The sequence below is a fragment of the Podarcis erhardii genome, assembly GCF_964252035.2.
Source record: "Podarcis erhardii genome assembly, chromosome: 9".
NCBI classification, from domain to species: Eukaryota; Metazoa; Chordata; class Lepidosauria; order Squamata; family Lacertidae; genus Podarcis; species Podarcis erhardii.
In genome coordinates this window covers 2,892,328-2,920,015 of record NC_138512.1, presented here as the reverse complement: position 1 = coordinate 2,920,015, position 27,688 = coordinate 2,892,328, and the positions used below count along the sequence as shown (strand labels likewise).

Sequence of the window (27,688 nt, the reverse complement as noted above, 5' to 3'; positions counted from 1 at the left end):
GCTTAAAAGGGATTATAGTGCTGTTACTAACTTACTGACAGGTATTTAACATAGGCTTCTGATTGGCCTAAAGCTACTCCCACACCCGTTGTGTTCCCCCCACCCCTCCAAAAAAGCTAGCTGTTGGGTATAAAGGCACCCAAACTTTGTCACTGTGCACCAGCAGTTCTAGAGAGGAACGCAAGTTTGGTAAGATTTTGTACTCATTAATTTTTTTATAGGGAAGTATGGATGTAGCGGGGAGTTGCAGGTGCTAATTAGATGTGTTTCATTCTCTCTCTCTCTCAGCTCCAGCATTCAACGATCCATTCCAAACATCTGACATGGATTTCAAAAATTCTTATGCAGCTCTAGTTAAGGCCGTTCCTTCTTTTGACTTTAGTGGGGGGTTCCAGCCTTGTGAGCTTCTGCTTACAGGAGATAAAGCTTTCCCTGTCCTTGTGAGTGCAAATGGGCAAGTGCTAATTGCTGCATCCCAGTATGGCAAGGGTCGCATGGTAGTTGTGTCCCATGAAGATGCCCTGAAAACTCCCCAGTTCTTGCCATTCATGAGAAATGTTTTGCAGTGGCTCAAGCCCCCCGGGGCATCGCAGGTGGGTGTCCATGCAAGCTTGGACTCCCTCTCTCAAATGCTCCTCCGTGATGGTGTGAAAGTGCAGGCAGGGGCAGCGCTGGGGTCTTCCCTGGGAGTCTACTGCACAGATGCCTACGAGGAGGTGCACGCAGATGACCTTGTGCAGTTTGTGAAGAGCGGTGGGGGCCTGCTCATCGCAGGGCAGGCCTGGCACTGGGCAAGTCAACATGGCATGAAGAACGTGCTGCTTGGGTTTCCTGGCAACCGGGTGGCGAGTGTGGCTGGTGTGTACTTCACTGGCAACGTGGGAGGCAATGGGATCTTCCCTGTGTCTGCACAAATGCCGAGGATTCCACTTATCACCCAGTGAGTAAACCTCTTATCTGCATTTTTCATTTTAAAAAACCCTGCAAGCCAATTCCCAACATTCCATCCGTGTGTGTGTGTGTGCGCGCACACACATATATGTACATACATACATATGCAAAACTTGTGACCAAACACAGGTAAGAATTGAAGTCTGCTTTGTGGTAGTGGTGGAGGCAATGAAAAAAGCAAGACTTCCCTGGCACACAGGGCAGCCTCCCATTTCATCCAGCAGAGCTTTCTCCTGCTGGCCCTAAGAGGTGATGTTAGGTGTCCATCAAAGTCTCACTTACTGTGACTTGTTTGCTAGGCACTGAGGATTAAATTGCTCATAATAGTTGTGATTCACATATTGCAGGGAGTTGGGATTATATTATTCTATACTTGTAGACACCAAGGTGCCTCTTTATCTACAGTGCCAGTGAGTTCTCCCAGCGGAGGGATTGTCAAAAAATATTGCCTAATGTGAACCAATTTCAGGGCTTAAAATGACCTGGGGGAAGTAGGAGTGCCCACAAATTATAGATTTAAGCCTTTAGCTTAAAGGGGTGGGAACAAAATGTTCCAGGGACAAAACCCAGGTTGCCTTTCCTTCCTTCTGTTTCCCCCCTGCAGGGTTTTAATTTCTCTTTATTGGATGTAGTTGAATTATGGGGCTCCCCTGCATACAATAGGAGAAGCACTCAGATGCTGCGCAGGGTCCTCCACAAAATGTGGGCCTTCTCCCATCTCAGTTGTTGCTGTTGCAGAGCCTTCATGTTCTCTTCTGGAATGTAACAGAGAAGCCAAGGGATCTGACAGTACTTGGATTTCAAACCTGTGTGAGAAAAGATTGCCAGGGATGTAAAACTCTCTCTCACAAACCCCACCTTTGAGGTTCCCAGAAAAGTTCCCAGAGGTTTTTTCCCCTCCCAAAACCTACCTTGGGAGACATGCGAATAAAAGACAAGTTACATACAAATTAGCCAGGTCAGCTCACCTGCCAGCCCATGTAAGGTACTGGTGGTCAGGATGAGCCCTGCACCCAAAAGAATGATTTTGATAATCACTGAAGCCAAGTTTCCTCTTGCATCTTGCTGGCCATACAGCAAAAAGAGCAAATCATGCCAGTGGGGCGTACGCATCTCTCATTGGAAAAGGTCTGGCTCTTCTGGAACTGCCACTGTAGAAGTCTAAGGAATTTGCTAGGGAAAATGTAAAGCAATGAATTCCAGCAGTAAATTACATATAAATCCTAGTGACAAAACTGCAATTTGTTGTATTTGAAAGTATATACAGTACTGTACGTGAAATTGTAAGAATCTCTTGAGATCCTTCAGAAAGGACAATAAGATGCTGTTTTGCCATATAGTGTTACTCCTCATTATAAGAATTGATATTGCTTTTCTTCCAGGCATGGATTAGATATCCAAAGTGATTTAACAGCTCTACTTAGTGGAGTGAAAGAATTCAAGATTCAGGATGGTGTTCCATCTGAGCTGCTAATCCATGGAACCTTGGCATTTCCAGTTGCCATAGATGATGCCAACCAGTCGTTTCTTGCAGCTGCTCGTTATGGGAGGGGACGGGTTATCGTAAGTGCTCATGAAAACCTGTTTAGCACACCATCCATGAAACCTTTTGTCCTCAATGCAATCCGGTGGCTTAGTTCTGGGAAGGGAGGCAAGGTGGGTGTTGGAGATTATCTCCAGGACCTTTACTCCATGCTAGATCAAGCGAAGATCACATGTGAGCTAACAGACCTTAAAGATGGCCTCCGTGTGTATTGCTGCACAGCCTACTATGGCACAGAGGTGGAAAAAATCCAAGAGTTTGTCTCTGAAGGAGGTGGTCTCCTGATTGGCGGACAAGCCTGGTCAAGTGCTGCTGAAAATACTGGTTCCAGTATTATTACTGAGTTTCCAGGAAACAAAATACTGGAGAAATTTGGAATTGGGATCCTTGGAAATGACATCAGCTCATCTGATGAAACCTTCCCAGCTAGACCAGCCAGAGAAGTTGCTTTGGCCTATCACTTCCGGAAAGCCTTCTTCCAATTCCAGCAACACATTGAGAAGCGCCAAGCTCTGAAGTCACCATATTCCTCATGGCTTAAGAAGCTAGGACAAGATTTGGTTACACTGATAAAGATCCCAGCTGCTGAATCCCCTACTATATTCTCTGTGCATGAAGACCTGATGGAGCTGATGAAGTCCAGGGGAATTCCTGAGATCAGTGCAAGCAACCCCATCAAATCCAGTTCAGAGGAGGCATTTTTTATCAAGCTGTCTTCAGAGCTCTACAACGTTTCCCCAGAATTCCAGAAGCTAGCGCCCAGCCTGAATCAACAGCTTGGAGCAACTTACCCTATTTCCCCTCCTCAAACTGTCAGAATAAATGGAAAGAATAATGGTAAGAAGTATTTTCGATTTTTCACTCAGCTCATTGCTTGATCTGCTGGCTTCAGCTATCTGAATACAGTATCTGACATCCTGAGAATTTGCCATAAGCTGGGAAGGGCCTTGTTGAAATATTGTCTCAGCCATAAAGTCATAGTGACCCTGAGCAAGGCAAAACTCAGTTCATTCCTCACCTGCAATATGTGTGAATAATTAGTAATTACTGCTGAGCTGAAAGGTTAACACAACAAACTTTTGGATTGAAATAGGGGGTGCAAGGTGAACAGTGTTCTGAAAACCATTTCTCATTTGGCTCCTGATTGTGGGACTTCAGGGAATGACTTAACTGGAGCTTCATGCTGCCGTCTAATAGAGATGTTTTGTTTGTATACTCAGGACCTCTCTTTACAACAAACCACAGGCTATTTAGAATATGTAAATATGCAGATATGTTCTCTGGGAAAGATGGTAACTAACTGAATTCTAATAAAGTCCAGCTTCCTGAAGCTTTGTTCTGGGGGTAAGCGCCACCAAACCCAGAGAGAATTACTTCTGAACAATGTTGGGGCCATGCAGGAGCAGCACAGACGCCGTTTTGGAGAAATGGTGGAATCAGAGCCAAATAAATTGACATCCTCCTGTTGCTTACAAGACATTCCAAGGATTATATAGTAAAATCTCTAGTTAACTATACAAAGTTTGAAGTCTTGGACTCAGTGGGAAAGTATTTTTGAAAAGGAAAGCTAACTAAACTGTTTTATTTGTACCGAACAACTTTTGACTGATTTATACTCTGTGTTTCAACTGCTTTGACCTCTTTGCAGGAAATGAAGCATGGAGAAGCACGGGCCTCTATGTCCCCCCAATGAAAACAGCCAGCTTGCTATTTCCCTACAATGCCATCGGTGCTAAATTACAGGTGCTAACCAACTTGCAATAACTTCAGCTGAATTGCAAACAACAGACTCTGTACTGTTTTTACTATATGGTTCAGATCTACTTTGGGGGCTGGAATTTCTTGTGAGATTATTGTGTCAAAAGACACAATAGGTACCTCTAGCATGCTATACCTTGCATTCTTCCACTTTCTGTTTGTTGAAGACAATCATTGATAGGAGCCAACTCCTAGGGGCTGAGAGGTCTTTGCCCCCCCCCCAAAAAATATTTAAGGGTGCCAGGCTTCCCCCAAGTTGATAGGCATTGCCATACAAATGGTGTGCATGCACCACATCATGTGATCGATTATGTGGGGCGGGGCCCTCCCTGCTCCCCCCCCCCTATATTGGTACTCCTGATTAAGAGGACTGACCCTGATCTGTAAGACCTGGGAATAAGGCTTACCTGGGAATAAATCCCAATTAAACTCGCTGCTGAGTAGACAATCAATGTACTGCATGGAAATGGATTCTTTCTATCCCTGGATCTTTCTAACTTAGCATCAACACATCAATTTTTATGATGGGAGTCATGCCTAAGGGACACAGCAGACCAAGCAGTGTTGAATGGCCCATTGTCTTTTGTGGCAAAGTCTGATTTGAAGCATCACACTTCCTTTCTCTAGGTGCAGATTGGTTGTCATTCGGATGACTTAAGTGATGCTGAGGAGCTGAAACGTGCTCCTGTAGTGACCAGGAGGTTTGAAGTTAAGGCTCAGAGCGTGGAAGTCTCCAGCCTGTGGGGTGGCCTCTTATACATCATTGTGCCAGAGAAGTCATCGGTGGGCCTGATCTCTGTTACCATCAAAGGAGCGGTCCAGGCACCTTATTACAAACATGGTAAGAAGGAAAGTACACACCTACGGGTTGTGCAGAAGTCTCAGTGCCACTTCTTTCTGAGTAGACTTGCATAGGATGCCCTGGAAATGTCCTTTGAACTATAGGAAATGGATCTGAATTCAAACGTAAGGGAATTGGCAAGCTGGTCGGAGCCCCACTGCATTCTGGGAGCTCCGCAGAGCACAGCAGGTGCGCACAGTCCGATGCTGCCAGTTTCTTGCCTGGTGCTGCTCATAGAAAAACAAATCTTGCAGATACTGCCCCCTCTAGACTTTCCTACCTCTTTCGCCATTCTTCTTAGAGGGAGAGAGATAAAGTAAGTATGGTACAATTTTTAAAAAGTACTTTTGAATATGTTCAGAGTGCCATAGCCTCACTATTGCACCATTTCAGCCTGTCCCCACTCCACCCCACACATTAATCCTTAACAAACAGTGTGTGGGGCAGGCCTGGAGTGTGGGTTGGTCCTTCTGTTCCACCACCAAGCCACGTTCTCATGCACCACACCTGATCACGTGTGATTGTTTTCACCTTTGTTGTAATATTTGAGCAAACTTTGTGCAACTCCTGTAACCGTAACGGATCTCCAAAGGACCAGCTGCCATATCTAAATTCTGTTGGTGTTTCCAAGAACTGCTCCTCTCTTTGCAGCCACTTATGAACACTTTGCAGCTCCTCCTATCATTGCAATGAACCTGACATCCATTGCTGCCTTCAGCCTGAAGTGCCACCTGGCCTGTACTTTGAAAGGATGGTGGAATCAGCTGAGGCACCCCAGGACTTGTGAATCCCCTTCTTTCCACAAATGGATGCAAATACTGTTAATGAGTGTTATCTGTAGTTTCTTTTTTAGAGACTGGTTTTTTTTTTTTTTAATGAACTTGCCTATTTACTTGGTGTTATCTGCATAATGGAAAAGTACGCAATGTGTTTTTTCAAAATAAACATCTCCCTTTAAAATATTTCACTAGGTGAAACCAGCACATCTGCCTGGCAGAACACTATCCGCCACTTTCCTGCTCCCTGGGCTGAGCTAGAAACCACAAACGTTATTTTGACAGTGCCAGCAGACAATGTGCGGACTCTGGACAATCCTGGGGTTCTTCTCACCATCTGGGACAACATGATGAAGGCAGTGGCTAAGTTAGCATCCGTCCCTGCTGTTTTCCCCAGGCCGGAGAGAATTGTGGCAGATGTTCAAATATCAGTTGGCAAGTACAATATTTAAAAATTCATACATATGGGGCTGAAAGTGGCATTTTGCACAATGCAGCAGTTTTTAGACAAGTGCAACTCATCCTAGAAAAGCAGTTCAGAGGGCACTGATGTGCTGGAAACTTAAGCTAGCTAGTTATTTAGCCATTTCATTCTCCCGACTTACCCCTGAAGATTTCTGGGAGTTGTAGTCTGAAGGGCCAGGCATGCATAAGAGGAATTTGGCATTCTACCAGATTCCCTTGGATCTGTGCCACCCGTTTCACATCCTAGGGCTTGGCAGTGAGCAATCTACATGTATCCGCCCCGTGAGAGTACAGTTATAGCTTCCCTTAGGTCAAGGGTACGGGTCTTTTTTGGATCTACAAGTCAAATCCTTAGTAAGATTGGCCAGTTTTGATGGGTGAGTGGAGCCACCTGTCAAATCACCAGCTGTCACAAAGATGTCCACTCTTTTGATACTTTGAAGTCCCAAAGTTGGAGGGGAAAATGGAGAGGAGGGAGATACTCCTAAGCAAGGAGTATCAGTCCAGTCACCTTCCCAATGACAAAGGATTTGCATTGAAACTGCTGCCATGGGCATACTCCTCCATTTCAGCAAGAGGGAGGAAAACCTTGAATAATTGAAACCATCAACTGACATCATACTCTCCATCACAGTGACATCAGCTGATTGACAGATGGGTTGTTTTCTTAATGGTCTTGTGGGCCAAACTGGCTGGCCAAGATTGTCCCACAGGCCAGGCAACTCCACACCACTGCCTTAGGTCCTCCTACCCAAAGGTCTTTCATGTCATTCTCCCTCAGACCACATGAACTGTTGCCCTAAGGAAGCCTGTTTGCTATACGAACACTTCTTTTCACAAAAGCTGGTTTCCCACAAGCATCTAGTTGGCCACTGTGAGAACAAGCTGCTGGACTAGGTCTCTTCTGACTTTCTTTAGTTGTCAAAGTGTTCCGTTATAATGGGGCATCGCCTGAGGCCATACAACCACATTACTAAAACTAAGCAAGTTTGGATTGGGTCAAGTGCTTTGGTAGGAAGGAGGCTAGGAACCATGATGGAAGATAAAAGAGAATTCAGTCTTCTGCCCTCCTCTCAAAAGGCAATGCACACAGGCTAATGCACAAATCCTAAACATGGCTGGCTTGGTGCCTTAGCCAATGCCTGCTCTGCTCCAACAACATTTAAGCACATCAATCTGAGTAGTTTCCTCATGTTTCCCAACAGACAACATCACCTAACCAGAAAGCCATTTGTGTTGCCATGGTTTCCAAAGGATGGCCCTCAACTGCATGCTTAGACTATGTTTTATCTACAGCTGGTTCCTTGGCATTCAGCTCCTAAGGGTCTATTTTGTGTGTCTTTCTCCTCACTCACCGCTCCTTAGGTTGGATGCATGCTGGCTACCCAATCATGCTTCACTTGGTGTCAGTGCAAGAGATGATAGATGTGCAGTCCATACATGCCAATGGCCTATGGGGCCCCATTCATGAGCTAGGGCACAACCAGCAGCAGGCCGGATGGGATTTTCCACCTCACACCACTGAAGCCACCTGCAATCTATGGTCTGTCTATGTAAATGAGACTGTCCTGAACACCCCAAGAGAAAGGGCCCATGAGGAACTTCTGCCGGAGCTCAGAAAGAAAAGGATTGAAAATTATATTAAAAATGGCCAGCTAAAGGACTTTGAGCTGTTTACTGCACTGGAACCATATTTGCAGGTAAAATGCAATAAAAGTATATTAACATTCCATGCCTGGTTTCTGTGGGAATCGAAGGCTGTGGCTATGGGAGAAGCAAGAACCTCTTGGGCTGTTAATGCTATGACTGCCACCATTGTAGGCTCAGGTTGTATATATGTGTAAATGAACCCTATATCATAAAAACAGCACAGTCTCCATTGTCCCTCATTCTGAGGAAACATGAACCTTGGGTAAGTGCCTGGAACCCCTGGAATCTTGCACCACTCAGAGATTGGGGTGGCTTGCAACAAAATATTAGACAAAAGGGGCATTCTGAGCATAACTTATGGGAACCTCTTCCTTGCTTTGTAGACAGAAGCCATTATGAAGTACTTAAGAAAGGGACTGAATACACTTTTTTCTGATTTTCAGCTGCAGGAGGCATTTGGATGGGAGCCCTACATGCGCATTTTTGCTGAGTACCAAAAAATGACCCAAATCCCAGAAGACAACGAGTCCAAGATGAATCTGTGGGCAGAAAAGTTCTCCCAGCAAGTGAAGAGAGATCTAGCCCCCTTCTTTCAAGCCTGGAAGTGGCCTATTAAGAAAGAGCTTTCTCAGAAGCTGGCCAGAACCTTCCCCACATGGGCAGAGAATCCAATGAAGCAGTATGTGTCTCCATAAGGAATCAGAAGAGCTTGGATCTGAATGAATGAATCTGAATGACACAGTTAAATGGGATGAATCTGAATGACACAATTAAATTGAATCAACTTCAAGAAGAATTCCGCTTAAAATTGCTTGCTGCTGATTTGGGTTTGATGATTTGCCTAATGCTTTTTTATGATTAGTGCCTCTTTCCTGTTACGAGTCCTATAGTATAGCTATGATACATAATAAAAGTGGAAATGATTATGAAGTCACCTGGCTGTTTCCATCTCCTTTTATGGGTGTTCTTTATTCAGCACTGTTTTCTGCATTGTGTCTACATAAACTCATAATCTGGCAGCTAGCTAACATATCAGGGAACAATCTGGTCCATATTTTCATGCATGAATCTTAAAGCAGCTCTTGCTTTCTGGAGCAAACACCTTACAATTCCACCTCCTGTCTTGGCTTGGCTTATCCAAGGCAAAATATTAACATAAATAGCACAATACTCTCAAACTGTATTGTGTCTGGCAATAGTCTTTTTATGGCTTAGCAGAATGAAAGGACAATCCAATCAGCTGATTTCAGTATTTTTATTTCAGGTTCGTTTATAGTGGGAGAGGTTTAACTGTGTGTTTGAAATCAACAGGCTTCAGAAGCATTTACCTGTGGTTGGATTGCTCGATCCCAGTGGTTTTCAAAGGGTGTGGCAGGAAGATTCAAGGAAAATCAATATAGTATAATATCAAAATATTTATTTGCATAATTCGCGTAGAAATATTTTCAAAAGGAAAGCAAGGGCATCAAGTGGTGATACTGAGGACCATCCGAGTTGTGTTTCCCCATGTGTTTCTTAGCAATAAAGAATTTGGTGTGCTGCGAGCAAAAAAATATTCTGAAAGTGTGGCCCAGAGGAAAAAGTTTGAGAATGAGTACTCTAACCAATAATATTAAATATATTGACAATTTCTCTAACCAATATGCTGCCTGCTTCCTCTCTTCCTTTTACTTCCACCTTTGGACTTGCCTTCTGCACCTTCTTAGCTTTGTCTTCTCCAATAACTGCTCTGTCTTCAACTTCTTCTGCAGAATTTCTTCGGCCAGACCACCACTTGGCAGATTCTTTTGCTTCGAACTTTGCTGTATTAAAGCTTTTACTTAATGACAGTGAAAATATGGATTCCAGTTGCAACAAGTGTAAAATCTGTAGCACTTGGCCATCGTGTGTACTGAAAATTCCGGCATCTGACAGACTTCATGACGAGGCATATGATCACTATGCACTTTCAAGAAGAGGCACCCAGCACGCCACTTTCTCAACTGGGCTTTCTCTCACAAAGAGCAAGAGCCCAGTTAGTCATTGTAAAGTCATTTCTCCACTGCAAGTTGGAGCTGTCACTTATAGAACTGCACCACTTCCTTTGCTCCCCTTCTTGGAATAAGCAACAGCCTTTAATACTCGCTAAAACCTCACTAAAAAGGAACTGCAAGTGGCCTTCCCAAGTTGTGAGTTTTGTTTCTCTTTCCCCTTTCCTCCTTGCTTCTGCTGCAAATAGTCTGGGCTGATGCTATTAAAGCAAATTATCCAATTTATAACTATATGGCTGCTTCTGTCTTTCTGGCTGCAAAGTCATGCTTTGCAACACCCCTCTCCTCCCTGCCTGGACAGTTTGGAGATTACAAAAATGTATCAAATGGCAACACACACACCACACCACACCACACCACACCACACCACACCACACACAGTCTTCCAGGTCTCTAAGGTGGATGCAAAAGTGACCCAAAAACCTCTGAGGCAGGATCTTTCTCATCCTTACCAAGTAAGGAACAGCAAATTCTGGCAGCTAATCTTCCTTTAAAAGGCTTTGTTCGTCTTGTTGCTGTTGATTTACTACTACTAGAGTTGTTGATCACAACTGTGCACTAAAACTTATATTTGCAAATTCTCCATCCTGAGGACAAATGATTGGCCACTCTTTTACAACACTACTTCCAAATATCCTGAAGGCCAGTCAGTTTTAAAGCATCACACACTCCAGCAAAGATTCCATTTCTGGCATGGCCAAGCTAGCTTCCTGCTGAGGTCATGACCTTTGTGTTAGATAGCAGATGGATGGCCAACTCCCTCAACCCACCCCTCTCATTGTCCATTCTGGGTTGTCCAACCCCTGCCACAGTGCCTTTTCTCCTGGCAGATCAAGAGGAGCAGACGATAGCAAAGGTTGCAAGGTTTTTAGCAGGGGCAATCAGAATAAGATCCACTGTTTGACTGATGATTCAGGACCCTAAACTGTGCTTTTTTATAATTGACTTTTATTGTGTTTTGTGTACATGGTAATGCTTTTTTATTACTATGGCCAATGGCTAACGCAAATAAAGTTTCATTCATTCACTCACTCACTCACCAGTAGTTAGAAGACGAAGCTCAGAGTTGAGAGTGGAGTTAAGTGAGCTAGAACAGAGAAGATGGCAGGCTGCAGGCTGGGCAGAGCCAGGCCTGATTTCTGCTGGAATCCAAGGCTGCGGCTCTGGGAGAAGCAAGACCCTCTTGGGGTGCTAATGCAGTGAGCCCCTCCATCATAGGCTCAGTATCTTTATATCTTTTAATATTGTTATGCGTTTGTGGGCACCTTGACTCCCCTGAATTCCTGGGTCTAGTGGGTGTTGGAGTTTAATCAATGCTCAGAGCATTAAGATGGGCTGCCAGGTATTGAGTTTAGCAGTGCCAAAGTACAGGCCAAATCAGTTTTTCCTTGCACAAGAAATTGCGTGGGAGAAGGGGGGCCATCAGCAGGGAACAAAGACAGGCTGATGAGCCAGTAGCAAAGATGGCAGAGGGGTGGGGGCCCTTCTCCCTGAACTCTGTGTTAGTTAGCGGAGAAAAAGGCAGAAGTGGTAGTGTTTCAGGATTGAAGGGGGAAAGGTTTTTCAGTCGGCAAGCAGTGATGCAACGGAGAAGCAAGCTAGGCGGCTGCCTGGGAGTCAGGAGTTGTGTGGGTGGGAGAGCAAGGTAAGTTTCAGGGCAACAGGCAGGATGGCTGTGTCTGTTTGAAACCAGGGCTGCATCTATGGGAGAAGCAAGACCCTCTTGGAGTGTAAAGCTGGGAGCCCCTCCATTGCAGGCTCAGGTTCTATATATGTATAAATAAGCCATAGACCCTAAAGACACCACAGTCTCTGCTGTGCCTCATTTCCAAAGGAAACACGAACCCTAGGCAAGCGCTCAGAAACTCCCACCGCTTTACCCCACTTGCCTAGTGGTAAATCTCATTGAATTCAATGGACCTTACTTCTGAGAAGATGTGGTTAGGGCTGGAGCTACATGCTATGGCTACATATTAATCACTTTCTACTGAACTTTGGATTCTCCCAATCATTTGAAAATTTCTATACATTACATTTCTTTTGGAGCACAGTTGTGGAATAAGAATGCACACCTTTCTCATGTGGAGCCCATGCTCAGAATGGATTTAGTCTGTCCAGTCAGGGGGCCCATGATTAATAGTCTGAAGTGTTCTTTTGGCTCTAGATCATCCTTTAAATGGGAAAAGATACTGTATTTGTTTCACAAACATAATGATGACTGTCCACTAAACACTGGACATCATTCCAGTTATTCTTCATCTTGTTGCCTTTTCCTTTACCTATATGCATGACAACACAGTTTTCATCAACATTACTAGGTTCCTTGCTTCTCCAGAACCTGAAAGAGAAGAAAATTAATGAAAGAAGGATGCAAAGCTAGGATTTAATAGACAAGCCCTGTACATCGGTCCAAATAGCACAAGGCATACCCAAGGCTCATTAAACTTTGGGTTCTCAGAAATCAAAGAGGTCTCCAATGAACAAGTAAAGGGCAGATATGGAGCCGTTTGAGAGTTTAGTTTTCAGACGCCAAGATGGAGAACAACAACAAACAGATAATAGAAGCACAAAAAATGATGTTTTGGACTTAGCACCCCAAAGAAAGATCATGCTGAACAAGCATGACATATCCAAGGAAAATAACAATGTAAATATGCTTCTCATGGAATAAGAAAATACTTACCTCAAGATATTCTCATAGACCTGGCTCTGCCTGAATTTGGAGAAGGTTGACTGGAGTCTGAATGACTTCAGGCTGCCTCTCTAATTGCTACCAGGGACACCAGCGCTGGTGAATATGTTTTTTATTTAATCCTCTAATATATTTTTACTTATATATTGTGACAGGATTGTAGATTTCTTGTTTATAGCTACGTTGGTGGTGGTGGTGGCGGCGGCGGCAAGGAAAAATAGGTATACAGCTCTGCCACGCACTGCACCAATCCCCCTCACCCCACCAAATCTCTATTTGCCTTTTAAAAAATATGCTATTAATTTTGCACATAGTTTAGAAAACAATAAAGCACAGTTGGGGAGAAATGGTGAATAATGTTTGGATGGACAGTAGATGTAAATAATATATATGACTAGTGTATCTTATATGTCACAGAAAGAATATAAACATAGGAAATGAGCTAAAAAGATGGGGAAACTGGGACACATAAAATTATCAATATAACTCTACAAAAATCCTACCATTTCCACATACTCCACATATATGCTGAAGCTGCTGTCAAGGAGTGTGGCAGCTGTGCCTTCTTGGTATATTCAAGAAGATCTCTCCAAGCTTTCTGGCTTAATCCTACCAGACAATAATCTAACACGCCATGTAAATTTTTCCTGCATAGCTGTTCTCCAAACATTATCCCATCATTTTCCAATGTCCCATTCCTCTAATATCTTCTATAGTACCACATGCTGCCACTAGTAAAACAAAGTAAATAGTTTTATTTCTGAATTTTTCTACCTTCAAATATCGGTAATAGTACCATTTGAGGTATAGCTTGAACAGGTACTCTAAGAATATTCCTTATTTCAACAACAACAAAAATTAAACCAGAACATCTGAGACCGAGGGCACTCTCACCACAAATGAAAATATGTTCCTTTTTTGGCCTTTTGGGAAGACACACATAATATTGGATTTGATTGGAGCTCCTGCACATGAAAGCAAACCCTAGCACCTAACTTTGTAAAAAGTATTCACTCCAGAATGCTGTGAACTGCCAAAATAAGGAAGAACAAGGGTTCTGTCACAGTGCTATCCCTATCCCACGACTGTTTGGTGAGAGGAAATATGGAGAGTTTGAAATTCCCTGCCAAACCCCTGGGACCCTGGTTGCCCGAGCACCCAGAAAATTCCCCATGAAGGGGCCAGGCACTCACACATTTCAGTGCCAGGGCCATAAACGCTGCATGACACCCATGGCGCTGGGCACCCACGGTCACAGGGCCAAGCTGCCACACCTGGCCTTCTGCAACACAAAGCAGTATTTGCTCAACCTCAGCTGCCATCCCAATCTGCAATGTGCCTATGAAGCACATTTGAAAAGCACAATATAAATGCTAAATATAACTATTACTATGTAAGTATTACTCACATTAGCATGGGGTCAAGAGGAGTCTCATCCACCCAAAGCCATTGATCTGTTCCCTTCTGATTTGTGAGACCGATACAAAAATTTTCGACTTGACTGTTCTGGGTATGGTTTGTAAGGAAACCCTGCACAAAAATGTGAACCAAACTTTCAGTTCATTAAAATCACAGAGCAGTCTATACAGGTTAGCTGTCTTTGTGGAGCAGAGATCTTTGGGGATCCTTTTGTGTCAAACAAACCCCAAACCCAAGGTTGCCTGTCGTAGCATGTAAACACCAATGCAGCTAAAGACCACAAATATAGCTGAGTGGTGGGAGACAGAAATGCTTCTTCTTCTAACATTCTGCTTCCAGGCATGATAAATGTAGCACAAGCTTCCCCAGCCTGGAACCCTTCAGTTGTTGTTGGATGGCTCCCATCATCCCTGCCCAACGGTCATGTTGGAGGGCACCAGGTTGGGAAGGCTGACCTACGGTAGCTCACCCAGCACCACATGGAGTGGGAGAGGGAGGGAAATGGACGGCGCATGCGCATACAACTTCCTAAAAGCATCCACATCACACAGGAGATAACAGCTGCAGTGATAAGAAAAGAAGAGTTGTTCTATTGTCTGGAGAGGTCACTTCCTGGTTCACATGGAGAAGCTGTTCTCAACGGTGCCCAGTGAGGCAGCACTGGGCGTTGACATTTTGCGCCCCTAACAATTTTGCGCCTGAGGCCATCCCCATGCTATGCCACTGAGCTCACCTGCTCAGCTTCTGAATTTATAATCACCAGGTCGAAGCCCTTCTTCATGCATTCTACCCTGCTCTTGTTCCAGGTCCTTTCGTCTTTGGAGAAATAGTAGCAGCTGGATCCAAATTGCTCTAGGTCCCCCATGCAACATGACAGCTGTGTTTCTGTAAGGAAAGCAGAGACAACAAGAAGCAACCTGAAATCTTGTTGCAACTGGAAACAGGTCTGTCCCACCAACTCCCAGCACTTTTCCAGATCTTTCTTTTGCTATTTTTCATCACATTCTGTTAAGTTGTCCCACTTTTAAGTTGCATGTTCCATTTGTAGTATTGCACATCCTTTATTTTGTTTCAAAAATATGCACAGGGAAGGCTCAGAAAATAAGTGGACATGCAGAATTTAAAGGGGTGCAAAGAGTGCTGCTCACAGTGTGCACACTCAACTCACCTTTCCCTTTGGTGAACCATCATTTGTTCTTCTTTTTGCATAAAGGGGCTCAAGGTGGCGTACAGTGTTCTCCCCACCCTCAAATCCCCACCACAACCATGTGAGGTAGGTTAGGCTCTAACCACTACACCATATCATTTACTGCTATTAAGATAGTGGGCACTTGTCCTCAGCTGAAAGCTACGTGACAACATTCAGCCTTCTAGAGTTCCCCTTTTGAAGCCTGGGAAATTGCACAGGTTGCAGCAGCGATTTCCGGGCTCATGTGTCATTGTTCACATCAACAGACAAGTCCCATAAGTGAGGGAAGCAGCTTGGAGTTAAGTCTACATTTTTATTTCTTAGTTGTTCAAGGGTTGACTCACCAGCAGGAATTCACATGTTCAGATAGGCACTATAATTCAGATTTCATATGGGGTTTTCAGTGGGGATATAGTCCTAACCTGGCAGGCTTTGTGAACCCCAAATTCACCCCAGGGTAGCTGGGGCAACCCAGTCAGATGGGAGGGGTATTATTATTATTATTATTATTATTATTATTATTATTATTATTATATTTCACAACCAAAAGTGGCCAAAGCAGTGCTCAATAAGACAAAACAAAAAAGATGACAGACTCAGTAAACTAAAAGCAATAGTACTATTAATATTCCATAAAACTACTGGGTCACACAGGGTCTAATTAGGCACTTGTCTAATTTCAGTTGTTAACTGACTCCAGAGGGCTGGAGCTGCAATCCTAAAAACCTGGTTTCTAGTACATGCATATTAAGCACATCCCTGGGGCAAGTGGTACTCTTAGCAATACCCAGCCGAGGAGAGTGGTATGACACAGTCCTTGGGTAACCAGTTCCCAAGTTGTTTAGGGCTTTAAAAACTAAAGGAAAAAACCTGAACTGCATGCGGTAGCAGTTAAGGCAATGTGTATCATGAAAAGAAATGATAAATGAGACACACACTGTGGAGGAGCTTTTACTGGTCAGACACACAAGCAAGGGAACTCCATTTCCTGCTACCAGGGCTGAACTGTGGGCAGCAGTCTGAGGAGAGCTAGAAGCTGGGACCCAGAAGTGATAGGGCAAACCAGCAGTCATGAACAAACAACAATTCCGGCCTGAACTAGGAGGCAAGGTTGAGGAGCAAGCAGCACTCAGGAGCAAAGAATAGTGAAGGATTCAAGCTATTTTTCAAACTAAGCGCAGCTGGAACCAGCACATTGCTGCTGCTTACCAAGAGGGAGACTGGGAAGGACAAGGCAGTGGGGCGCATAATGCACCGTGAATGCTGTGGCAGAGCCAATGCAATGCTCCCCAAGGAGGCTTAAGGGAACCTCCAGATTTGCAGAACTGCAAAAAATGATCAGAAAAAACTAAGTCAGGGATCAAGAGTGAATCAGAAACAGTTCAGCAGGCATGGAATGCTGACTGTCTGGGAGAACGGGTGGAAAACTGGAAAGTGGGTGGAATGGAGTATTTGGGGAAAGGGCATGGCCAGCTGCCTAGAATCCTGAAGAGGACCATGCCACATTGCAGCATTTCCTTGCAGCTCCCACTTGTGTTATGTGGTTCTCAAAACACTGGAACCAGTGCTTTTTTCTGGGGGTACTCAACAGTACACAGTAAAAAAAATGAAGTGTTGTTTTATCACCACCACATTTATTATGGGAGAATAGGCAACTTTTTTCTTTTGGCAGAAGTGAATAAATTTTGCAGACATATTAGCCCCTCTGGAGTGGATCAAGGCAAATACACTCAGGAATTTTTATGTGAGACACATTTAAATGTTGTTGTTGCTGCTGCTGCTGCTGCTATTGTTGTTGTTTTAAAAAGAAAACACTTATATATTTAAAAAACTTTTTGGCAGACTATTCCAACTGCAATTCTGGATCAATTCCTGCTTTTAAGGGGCTCCTTTAAATAGGAGTGGCTCTCTACTTTTTATTTTAAAGCGTCTAACCTTTAGTCGCATACTAAGGTGGCTTTCTTTGTTGCCCATCAGATCCTCTAATTCATAGTGACTCACCTTTTCCTTCAGGTCTCTTCAGGAGGCAATTCCATTCTGTTGATTTCTGAAACTGGCTTTTGAGGAATCCCTTCTTTGGACTTCCTTTGAGGATAACTGGGAAAAGGGAATGAACAGCAAGACCATATAATACTGCAGAGTCCAAGAAAAAAGGCTCGGCTGCAGAAGGAGGTGTTAACACTGTGATGAACCCCCTGAACAGTCTGGAACTGGGCACCTCTGTAGCAACTCCTGAATGGATGGACATCTTCAAACATGCCAGATCAGCTGCCACTGCCTAGTTCACTAAAAACTACAGTGGTACCTCAGGTTACAGGCGCTTCAGGTTACAGACTCCGCTAACCCAGAAATAGTACCTTGGGTTAAGAACTTTGCTTCAGGATGAGAACAGAAATCAGGCGGTGGCGGAGCGGCAGCAGCAGGAGGCCCCATTAGCTAAAGTGGTGCCTCAGGTTAAGAACAGTTTCAGTTTAAGAACGGACCTCCAGAACGAATTAAGTTCTTAACCCGAGGTACCACTGTACTGATTATTTAAGATTAGCAGGCACCACTCTCTCACATCATGATGCATTCTCTGTATCCTCACCAAACCAGTGACTTCCCTTTGGATAATCTGAATCAGCCATGATGGTCAAGAGAGCAAGTGATCTATCAAAGCTTTGGGTGCCAGATTTATTTTTTTACCTGAATGGATGGGAAACAGTGAGTGAATATGAATGAGGATTCTGTTTAATTATCTTAGTGCACCCCTCATCACAACATGTCCGATCCAAACTTCATCAATTTGAAGGGCATTTGTCAACTGGAGAGCTTTTAGGTTCTGTCATACTCTCTGCTGAAGGGAGAGAATGCCTACTAAGTTTACTTACATCTAGCAGGCTTTATTTCTCCCTGCTTTACTCAGAAATTTTATGCAACCATTTAGCAGAATCTTCCCCTTTCTCTTAAGTTCAGTTTGCTTTTTACTCACCAATGATGAAAACAAGAAGGATGACGGAGAGCAACATCAAAAACCCTGACACCACCCACGGAAACCAGGGCTTGCATTTCTGGAAGGTACTAAGTGGTTTTTCGCTTCCTGAAGATGCTGAAAAGTGAAAATGTCACCATTACAAAGGTAAAGGGTACTTACTCAAATGCACTCAGTGCAAGCTAGTTAACCCTTAAAATGTCTAATCATGCTGTTGCAACACTGTTGCACTCGCAGTCACACTGGCTGAAGAATAATGACCTATGGGAAAGCTAGTTCTGTGCACTAGAAACAGCCATCTGTAAAGTGCAACAAGACTCTCAGTTGCTGGGGGGACATAATGACTCAGTAGCAAGGGTAGGCTGCTTGCAAGAATAGAACCCCACATCTCAGCGGACACTTGGGAAAGATATTTCGCCGATCTGTATGCAGCCCACGATGCCTGCGGTGATACGGTGGAGCCGGAAGCACTGCCCGATTGGGACCCAGTTACATGCCCTGAAGTTGAAACGCTCATAGACCAATTTAAAGCAGGCAAGGCCCCCGGTGATGATCTATTGATGCCATCAAAGCAAATAAAGATTGGTGGATCCCACTTCTAGCAGCACTTTACATGTATATAAACAAAACAGCAAAATTTCCCTCAAGCTGGAGCTCTGCGTTGATTGTATTAATACAGTGTTTCCCAACCTTTTTTGGGCAAAGGCACACTTGTTTCATGAAAAAAATCTCGAGGCACACCACCATTAGAAAATGTTTAAAAAATTAACTCTGTGCCTATATTGACTATATATAAAGTAACTCTCTTTAATAGGAATCAAATAAACACAAAGAAAGTATTTTATAATTACTTTATTATGAAATAGTAAGTACCGTATTTTTCGTCCCATAGGACGCTCCGTCCCATAGGACGCACCTACTTTTTTGAGGGGAGAAATAAAGGAAAATTTTTTTTCCTTTATTTCCCCCCAAAAAAACCAGGTCGGGGAACAGTGGGATGGCGGTGCTGCGCCTCCCCGCTGTCCCCCGAGCTTGTGGGGCTGGCCCATGTCTGCCTGGCGCGAGGGGCGCTCTGCTTCAGGGCGCCCCGCGCGTCCGGCGGCAGGCTACAGTCCGCAGCATGGGGAACCCTCTGTTTCAGGGCGCCCCATGCGCCCCCCGGGTGCGCAAGGCTTGCCAACACGAGCGCGGAGCACGGGGCGTCCTCTGGAGGGCGCCCCGTGCTCCGCGCTGCCAGCTGCCGCCCGCAAGCCTTGCACTCCCGGGGGGAGATCTCCCGGGTGCACAAGGCTGGCCAACACCAGCGCGGAGCACGGGGCGTCCTCTGGAGGGCGCCCCGTGCTCCGCGCTGCAGGCTGCTGCCCGCAAGCCTTGCGCTCCCGGGGGGAGATCCCCCGGGTGCGCAAGGCTTGCGGACACCAGCGCGGAGCACGGGGCGTCCTCCGGAGGGCGCCCCGTGCTCCGCGCTGCAGGCTGCTGCCCGCAAGCCTTGCGCTCCCGGGGGGAGATCCCCCGGGTGCGCAAGGCTTGCGGACACCTGCGCGGAGCACGGGGCGTCCTCCGGAGGGCGCCCCGTGCTCCGCGCTGCAGGCTGCTGCCCGCAAGCCTTGCGCTCCCGGGGGGAGATCCCCCGGGTGCGCAAGGCTTGCGGACACCAGCGCGGAGCACGGGGCGTCCTCCGGAGGGCGCCCCGTGCTCCGCGCTGCAGGCTGCTGCCCGCAAGCCTTGCGCTCCCGGGGGGAGATCCGCCGGGTGCGCAAGGCTTGCGGACACCTGCGCGGAGCACGGGGCGTCCTCCGGAGGGCGCCCCGTGCTCCGCGCTGCAGGCTGCTGCCCGCAAGCCTTGCGCTCCCGGGGGGAGATCCCCCGGGTGCGCAAGGCTTGCGGACACCTGCGCGGAGCACGGGGCGTCCTCCGGAGGGCGCCCCGTGCTCCGCGCTGCAGGCTGCTGCCCGCAAGCCTTGCGCTCCCGGGGGGAGATCCCCCGGGTGCGCAAGGCTTGCGGACACCAGCGCGGAGCACGGGGCGTCCTCCGGAGGGCGCCCCGTGCTCCGCGCTGCAGGCTGCTGCCCGCAAGCCTTGCGCTCCCGGGGGGAGATCCCCCGGGTGCGCAAGGCTTGCGGACACCTGCGTGGAGCACGGGGCGTCCTCCGGAGGGCGCCCCGTGCTCCGCGCTGCAGGCTGCTGCCCGCAAGCCTTGCGCTCCCGGGGGGAGATCCCCCGGGTGCGCAAAGCTTGCGGACACCAGCGCGGAGCACGGGGCGTCCTCTGGAGGGCGCCCCGTGCTCCGCGCTGCAGGCTGCTGCCCGCAAGCCTTGCGCTCCCGGGGGGAGATCCCCCGGGTGCGCAAGGCTTGCGGACACCTGCGTGGAGCACGGGGCGTCCTCCGGAGGGCGCCCCGTGCTCCGCGCTGCAGGCTGCTGCCCGCAAGCCTTGCGCTCCCTGCGTGGAGCACGGGGCGTCCGACTGCCTCCCTCCCACGGCACACCAGCCGACGTCCCGCGGCACACTAGTGTGCCGCGGAACACCGGTTGGGAAACACTGTATTAATATATAAGAAAGGCCCACCTACAGAGCCGAGCAACTTTAGGCCAATCAGCTTGCTAAATGTCATTGGGAAGATTTACTCGAGGTACTTGCTAAACAAAATATCGAAATGGTTGGAGGACGACAATATCATTGCCGATGAACAGGCGGGCTTTCGCCCTGGAAGATCTACCACAGACCAAATATTAACCTTGAATCACCTGGCGGAAAAGTATGCCGGCAAAGCCCCAAAGGTCCTTCATGTGGCTTTTATTGACCTTAAGCAGGCATTTGGTCAAATTTCTAGAAAGCAGCTATGGACAAAATTGGCTGCTACAAAGATCGATTGTCGTCTCCTCCATCTGATTATCAGCCTCCATACAAATACCTCTTTGAGGATTAGGCTAGACAATAAAGGCCTAGTCTCCAACCCTGTTACCACCACTAGAGGGGTAAGACAGGGTTGTCTACTGGCCCCAGCATTGTTTAGTTTTTATATTAACTCACTGGTGACTCACATGGCCAATGATGCATTCCACCCCACCCCACCCAAATTAGCAGGCCGATCTCTGAATGTTCTTCTGTACTGGGATGACGCCGCACTTCTTGCCAGATCCCCCATTGGACTGAGGAGAATGTTGCAAGCTCTACATGAATACTGTGTTCAGCATGAGCTCCAACCCAACTACGCTAAGACCAAGATCATGGTCTTCTCTGCCCGACCGAGACTCCATCGATGGTCGATGAACGGGATTCCCCTAGAGCAGGTTAACTGCTTTAAATATCTGGGACAAGTAATACGGTCAAATAGGTCTTTTCTGGCCCACAGAGACTATATAACAACTAATGCATCTAAAGCAGCCATCCAGATTAGATCTCTATATGCTAAGAATCAGGCCCAATCAGTGAAGCTAGCTTTGAGACTCTTTCAAATGAAAATCCTCCCCCTTCTTTTGGTGGGCATCTCTTTAGGCTCCCGTAGGGATTTTTTGAAACTGGATTCTATTCAAACGCGATTCCTTAGAGCCATCCTTAGGATTCCCCCCTCGGTAGCGGGTGCGGTCATGAGACTAGAGGTCGGCTGGCAAGCTCTACGGTACGTGGCCTTGAAGACGAAGCTCTGGCTATGGCTCAAGCTCTGTTTTAAACCAGTGGGTATTGCCCCCTCCCCTTGATATTGAGGGATGATTTCCAATCATCGTGGGAAAGGGAGGTCATTAACGAGGTTCAATCCTGCAGATTGTCTCACCTTTACTTTGAGTCTATGACGTACAATCAAGCTAGAGATGTGATCTCCCGGAGACTGAGTGATATTGCCAGACAAGAGGACATAGCCCAGGTAAAACCAGGGATGTTCCTAGGGGACCAGATTTATCGGACCATACCAGCCCCCTATCTTGCAGAAATCCACTATGTGGAATACCGCAGACTTCTTACAGCGGCTAGATTAAATGTCCTTGACTCTGCGATATTGTGGGGAAGGTACAGGGGAGTACCATACGCCCAGAGAACCTGTCATTGTGCTATCGGTGTGGTTGAGTCCACCGAACACATTCTCTTGACTTGCCCTTCTTATGCAGAGCTTAGACAAAACTTTATAGACCCATTCCTATGTCAACTTAGCTTCCTACCCAGAGAAAACCAGGTTTTACACTTGCTGAATAATGTCACTAGAGCTATACCTTTCTTGGTAACCAAATTTCTTTTTTTAGCCTTTAAGCGTCGCAAGACCATAATTGATTGTATTGACATGGGGCTATCTGTTTAGCCCTTTTAGTGTTGGCTAGGCTCTAAAATCTTCTTGGATGTTTTAACTGTGTATTGACAAATGTATTTGTATTCTTTTCTCTGACTGACGGTTGAATAAAAAGGTTGATTGATTGAGTAGCAATGACTTAGGACAATGCCTTAGTAGTAGAGGACATGTTTTGCAGGCAAAAATCCCAGGTTCGATCCCTGACATTTCCATTTAGGGCTGTGAAATCTGGAATATCACTGCCAGTCAGCACAGATGGTCTAGAACAGCACAGATGGTCTAGAGCAGAGGGACCCTCCCCATTATGCTGCAGCCTCCAGCCTCAGGCCATGGGGAAGATAGTTGGCTGGGGATGATGAGAACAGGGGGTTCAGAACATCTGGGGGCCCCCACACTGGCTACTGAACTAGATAGGCCAATGACATGACTGTCTAAAATAGCTTCTTATGTGCCTGCTCTGCACTTCTCATATACACAAATGCCTTGTGACTATGAATCATTTTTGAAAAATCCACTGCCCGCAGATTTTTGGGGAAGATTACAAATTCTCTATAGGCCACTTATGCAAATTGGTTTCTGAGTGTATTTCCCCATTAACTATAATTCTGCTGGGCATTAGCACATCATGCAAGTTGATTCTGCTTGGCAGCCAGAAATTTGTGGAATGCTGGTGTTCAAAAAAGCTGACATGCACATTCGCGTGTATGGAATATTGGGGAAGTGGGGCTTTTTAGGCAAAAATAGCCTTTTGTTCATTTCTCAGACCCACTAGTCCAGAACAGATGTGCACCATTCCTGTTTTTGCCTTTGAAGCCATTTTTTGCTTGATGCTTGCCGGTTAAGTTGCACCTTCTCTAGTCTGCTTGATGAATGCTCTAAAAGGAAAAGGCTCCTTGTGGCATCTTCTTGAAGGTTACGTGTCTCCAGATGGAAATCCCAAGAAAGGTTTTTAAGTGCCATACTTTTATGGACAAGCAGCCCATGGCAGACGAACATGAGATGGAAGAAAGAGACCACCTCATCCAGCAGCCATTTCCCACAGAGGCCAGACAGCCAGATGCCAACAGCGCTCTCCCCCCTCGTGACTAGTCTTCAGTGGCAGACTCAAACATGGCCGCCACACCTTTCAATGGAGGTCACTTTCCCAGTTTGAATATGATAACATGGCCTTTACCGTTGTGAATTTGTCTTACTTCTCCACCTAGTGCTCGTGACTTCCACACTTCAGCCATGCGCTTTGTGCAGAAGTACTCTCTTGTCTGCCCCAAACCTCGTACCAGCCAGCTTCCTAAAGATGACCTTGAGTTCTGGTATTGTTAGAGATGGAGGAAAACTTATTCATGTCCACTTTTTCCACATATCCACTTTATATACCTCTTATCATGCCTTCCCCAAATGAAGAAGCCCTAAGCATGATAACGTTTCCTCAGGGAAAAGGTTTTCTGCCCCCAATCTGAGCCAGCCACCCTGAGGGCCTAGGTACCATGACTATCAAATGTTAGACCAACCAGGCAGGGTCTTCCCTTTGGCAGAGTCCTCTTTGGAGAATCTCTCCCTCAGAAAGCCTGCCATGACCATTCCCTTTGAGCTCTCAGGAGATTGGTTGAGGCCTGGATACTCGAGAATCAGTGGTGTGGGGTGACATTTTTCATAGGGGAGCAGTTAGGGCCAGAGGCGCCAGCTTGTAAGGGATATTTGCCGGGGGGGGGGCGGACATTGTGCACATGAGCATCGCGCTTCCCTCCCTAACCTGGACAGAAGCCTCCTGGGCTTTGGGAAGGAGGTGCCAGGGAAACATTTAGGGGACTAGCCTAGAACCCCTAGTCCATCGTCTAGAACCTCTGTGATGTGTTTTTGGACGTGGAGGAAGGCACTTCGACATGGGGTCTGGCAGGGGGCAGTCTGAAAGATTGAGTGCTGCAGCTCAGACCCTCGATGGCTCTCACCAGCCAGGGCAGAAAACTGGCAGGGACGGAGGATTTTGCTAGAACTTTTTGCTACTCTAGCTCCAGGATGATGTAGCTGAGGATCTAGCAGATACTTTGAATCCTGCTTTGAAGCACCCAGTTTTGTAGCTTTCTGCTCTTTACTGCATATGAAAGATCCGATGGTGGCTGCTTACTGCCTGCCCAGCCAAGCCTAGGGTCTCTTCCACGATGAAGCACCCCCTTTCCATCGGCCAGCAGAGGTCAGTGAAGAGCAGATGGCATACAATCCTAACCAATTTTGATCAGGCTTGTTTATGGATTTTTATTTTGCAAGTTGTCTTGAAAGCTCTGCTGAGATCATTAAGTCCGAAGTGTAAATTTAAGAAATAACGACACCAGCCAGTAATAATAATCTACCAGAGACCATTAAAGTGAGGCACACCTGAAGGTCTCCATCTTACTTCTTAAGCATTTTCTAATCTCACATTTATCAGAAAGGAATGGATGGCAACCAAGTGGCAAAAATATAAATGCACCTCCCTTCCTCAAGTTTCTGTGTGTGTTTGTTCATCTCTGACAAAGGAAGCTGCACTATTCTGATCCAGGCTGTACTATTTCCTCCAACTGGCAAATTCCCACATATCCCAAGAGAGTAATGGGATTACACAGGGGTCAGCAAGGTTTACCTCGCCTGGGCCGAGATCCCTCCATGGGCTGGATTGTGCGTGTGCCCATGATTTCCAGCATCTGCATCGACACGGCTTCTGGCACCATGGAAGCAAGCCCCCACACTGCGCCGGTTTAGCGCAGCACACGGGGACTCGCCGAGCGGGTGGCTCAGTTCGTGGGTTGGTTAAACGACCCCCGTGGGCCACTTGTGGCCCATGGGCCTTAGGTTGCCAACCCCTGGGTTTACAGGTTGGTTGGTTGGTTGGTTGGTTGGTTGGTTGGATGCAAGAAAGAATTATTTTGGTCCTATGGAGTGGTTCAATCTTGTAATAAGCATTTTTTGTAATTAAAAAATAGATTGTAAGACTGCTGCCATATCTTCTAACAGCCAGCAATGTTTTCCCACTGCTAGGTTTCCATACTAAAAAAGTATACACTTGTCTGAATTCCGCCTGCTCCGAATTTAAACAGAACAGAAGATCAGAAAACTGAAAAGGTATTCTATAGCCCAGCTGTCCTAAAACAACACAACTGGGGAAGAAGCGCCCAGAGGCTCGTTTCGGTTGCTGACACCCCAGCACACACGCCCTTGCACTCCACCGGCAGATCATTACCTTTGGGTTCAGCAGATGAAGGCCCGTTGTTCTTGAACCTCACTTCAGCATAGGTGACCTCTGATGTCATTGGAAGAGTCCTTTTCAAAGCTTAAGGTGTAACTGGTAGAAAGGGATTTGCATTTGGTTTGGAGAACAGGTTACAAATGAAAGCTCGACTAAAGCAAGGATTTTCTAACTCTCCCTCCCATGAGGTGTCATATTAGGAAGTCTTTGTTCTTTCAGTACTTCTTCATTTGGAAAGCTCCACAAGAGCTGAAGTGAAAAAGGAACTTCCAAGATGGAAAGGGGAACTCCTACCAGCCCAGTCCCCCAAATGAAAAGGCAATCTTCGCAGCGATTGGCCTCTGTCTCTGCCTTGCCCTGGGCTCACCCCTCCCTTCCCTCAGATTGTGCCACATTTCTGGTCAATGCAAAGTGGAAATAACGTCAGTTTACCAGAAATAGAATAGTCAGTTTACCAGAAATAGAATAAAACGAGGAAATGGAAGACAAGACTATCTTAGGCCATCTGAAATCATGGTGCAGTTATGGGTTGGTTGAGATAAGGAGTATTTTCAAAAACAAGTATTTTAAATCTTGTAACAAAATAAGCAGTGAAATAGGAGGGCCATGTCCACAATTTTTCAATATTTACAATTAAGAAATATAGCTAGTGGCTTAATGACAAAATATTGCCCGTTGTGGGATGCTACAGATGTGGAAAACCTGGTAAAGCAGGAGATCAAAGTTACTGAGTAAAGGGCATGGACTTTCTATGAGCTGTGATGTTTCTGCTACTGCACATCAAACTAAATGGGAAGAAAACCTGAACTGTGAGATTACAGCTGTCAGTGGAGGTGGCACACTGTCCCACAGCAAACTTTTAGTACTACTCTTAAATAATGTTTTGTAAATTTCTATTTTGTTGGCACTTGGACTAGGCTAAACCAAATATATCCAGGGGCAAATAATAAATGTTGGGAATATGATACATCAAATGCCAATATGCTCCGTATGTTTCAGTAATACTGCAAAATAAAGATTTTCCGGACAAGTATCTTGAATGAATGGTGCATTTTATATTGTTGTACCTTCAGGTGAAAGGCAGGTAAGAAACATAATGACAATAATGGTTGGGGCACATATTAGACAGTCATCTTGGAAAATTCCAAAATGCAATGATATACAGTGGTACCTCGGTTTACAAACTTAATCCGTTCCGGAAGTCCGTTCTTAAACCAAAAGCATTCTTAAACTGAGGTGCGCTTTCCCTAATGAGGCCTCGCGCCACCAGTGCCCTTCCACCATTCGGATTCCATTCTTACACCAAGGTAAAGTTCTCAAACCAAGACACTATTTTCAGTTTTGCAGTTTGTAAACCAAATCGTTCTTAAACTGGACTTTTCTTAAACCGAGGTACCACTGTACTAGGCAAACAATATGCAGAAAGGAATTAAACTGAATCACATTTGCCCACCAGATGGCAGCACATCATTAAAACAGTCTCCTATGGGACGTAAGGTGACAGGAGCAGAGAAAGGGCATTATTTAAGTCATTCCTCTGCCACGGTGCTAATTCCCTGATTCATGGGAACTTTCCAAGATTTGGGCAATGGATGTGACTATTTGTTGTGCATGACCCACTTATTTCCCTTCTTTGCAGGGATATCACTTTTCCAAGTTACAGGATGTGTGAGAAGCCTCACAAGAGGTGCACTGCTTCACTGTCACAAGTGGGATGGCGACACTGGCAGAACCAGCACTCGCCCCCCCCCCCATTGCAGGTTTCCCATGCACTGCATCGCAACACCTGAAGAATGCTTTAACCTCCCGCCATTTCAGATTGAGAATCCATCCACCGTTAAGCTCAACATAGCATCCAGATTAATGTTTTAAACTCTTCTCTATCGTTTTCCTTCTCTCCCCTT

At 46.0% G+C, this 27,688-nt stretch overlaps 2 protein-coding genes across 2 annotated transcripts; one reads left to right on the top strand and one right to left on the bottom strand.

Moving 5' to 3' along the window:
• The first annotated feature begins 153 nt into the window (after positions 1 to 153).
• LOC309350526 (TRPM8 channel-associated factor 2-like) lies at positions 154 to 8,918 on the top strand. The gene is made up of 8 exons (XM_081877501.1): positions 154 to 189; positions 289 to 940; positions 2,334 to 3,331; positions 4,143 to 4,237; positions 4,880 to 5,093; positions 6,065 to 6,304; positions 7,700 to 8,034; positions 8,428 to 8,918. The coding sequence occupies exons 2-8, from the start codon at positions 324 to 326 to the stop codon at positions 8,677 to 8,679; spliced, it is 2,751 nt and encodes a 916-aa protein (XP_081733627.1). The 5' UTR covers positions 154 to 189; positions 289 to 323; the 3' UTR covers positions 8,680 to 8,918.
• Positions 8,919 to 9,225: 307 nt separating this feature from the next.
• On the bottom strand, positions 9,226 to 26,194 carry CLEC4A (C-type lectin domain family 4 member A). Its single transcript, XM_081876044.1, has 6 exons — positions 25,779 to 26,194; positions 18,286 to 18,402; positions 17,316 to 17,411; positions 14,859 to 15,010; positions 14,115 to 14,236; positions 9,226 to 12,352 (listed from the first exon to the last, which is right to left on the bottom strand). Exons 1-6 carry the CDS (start codon positions 25,846 to 25,848, stop codon positions 12,187 to 12,189), a joined length of 723 nt encoding a protein of 240 aa, XP_081732170.1. The 5' UTR covers positions 25,849 to 26,194; the 3' UTR covers positions 9,226 to 12,186.
• Positions 26,195 to 27,688: the final 1,494 nt, after the last annotated feature.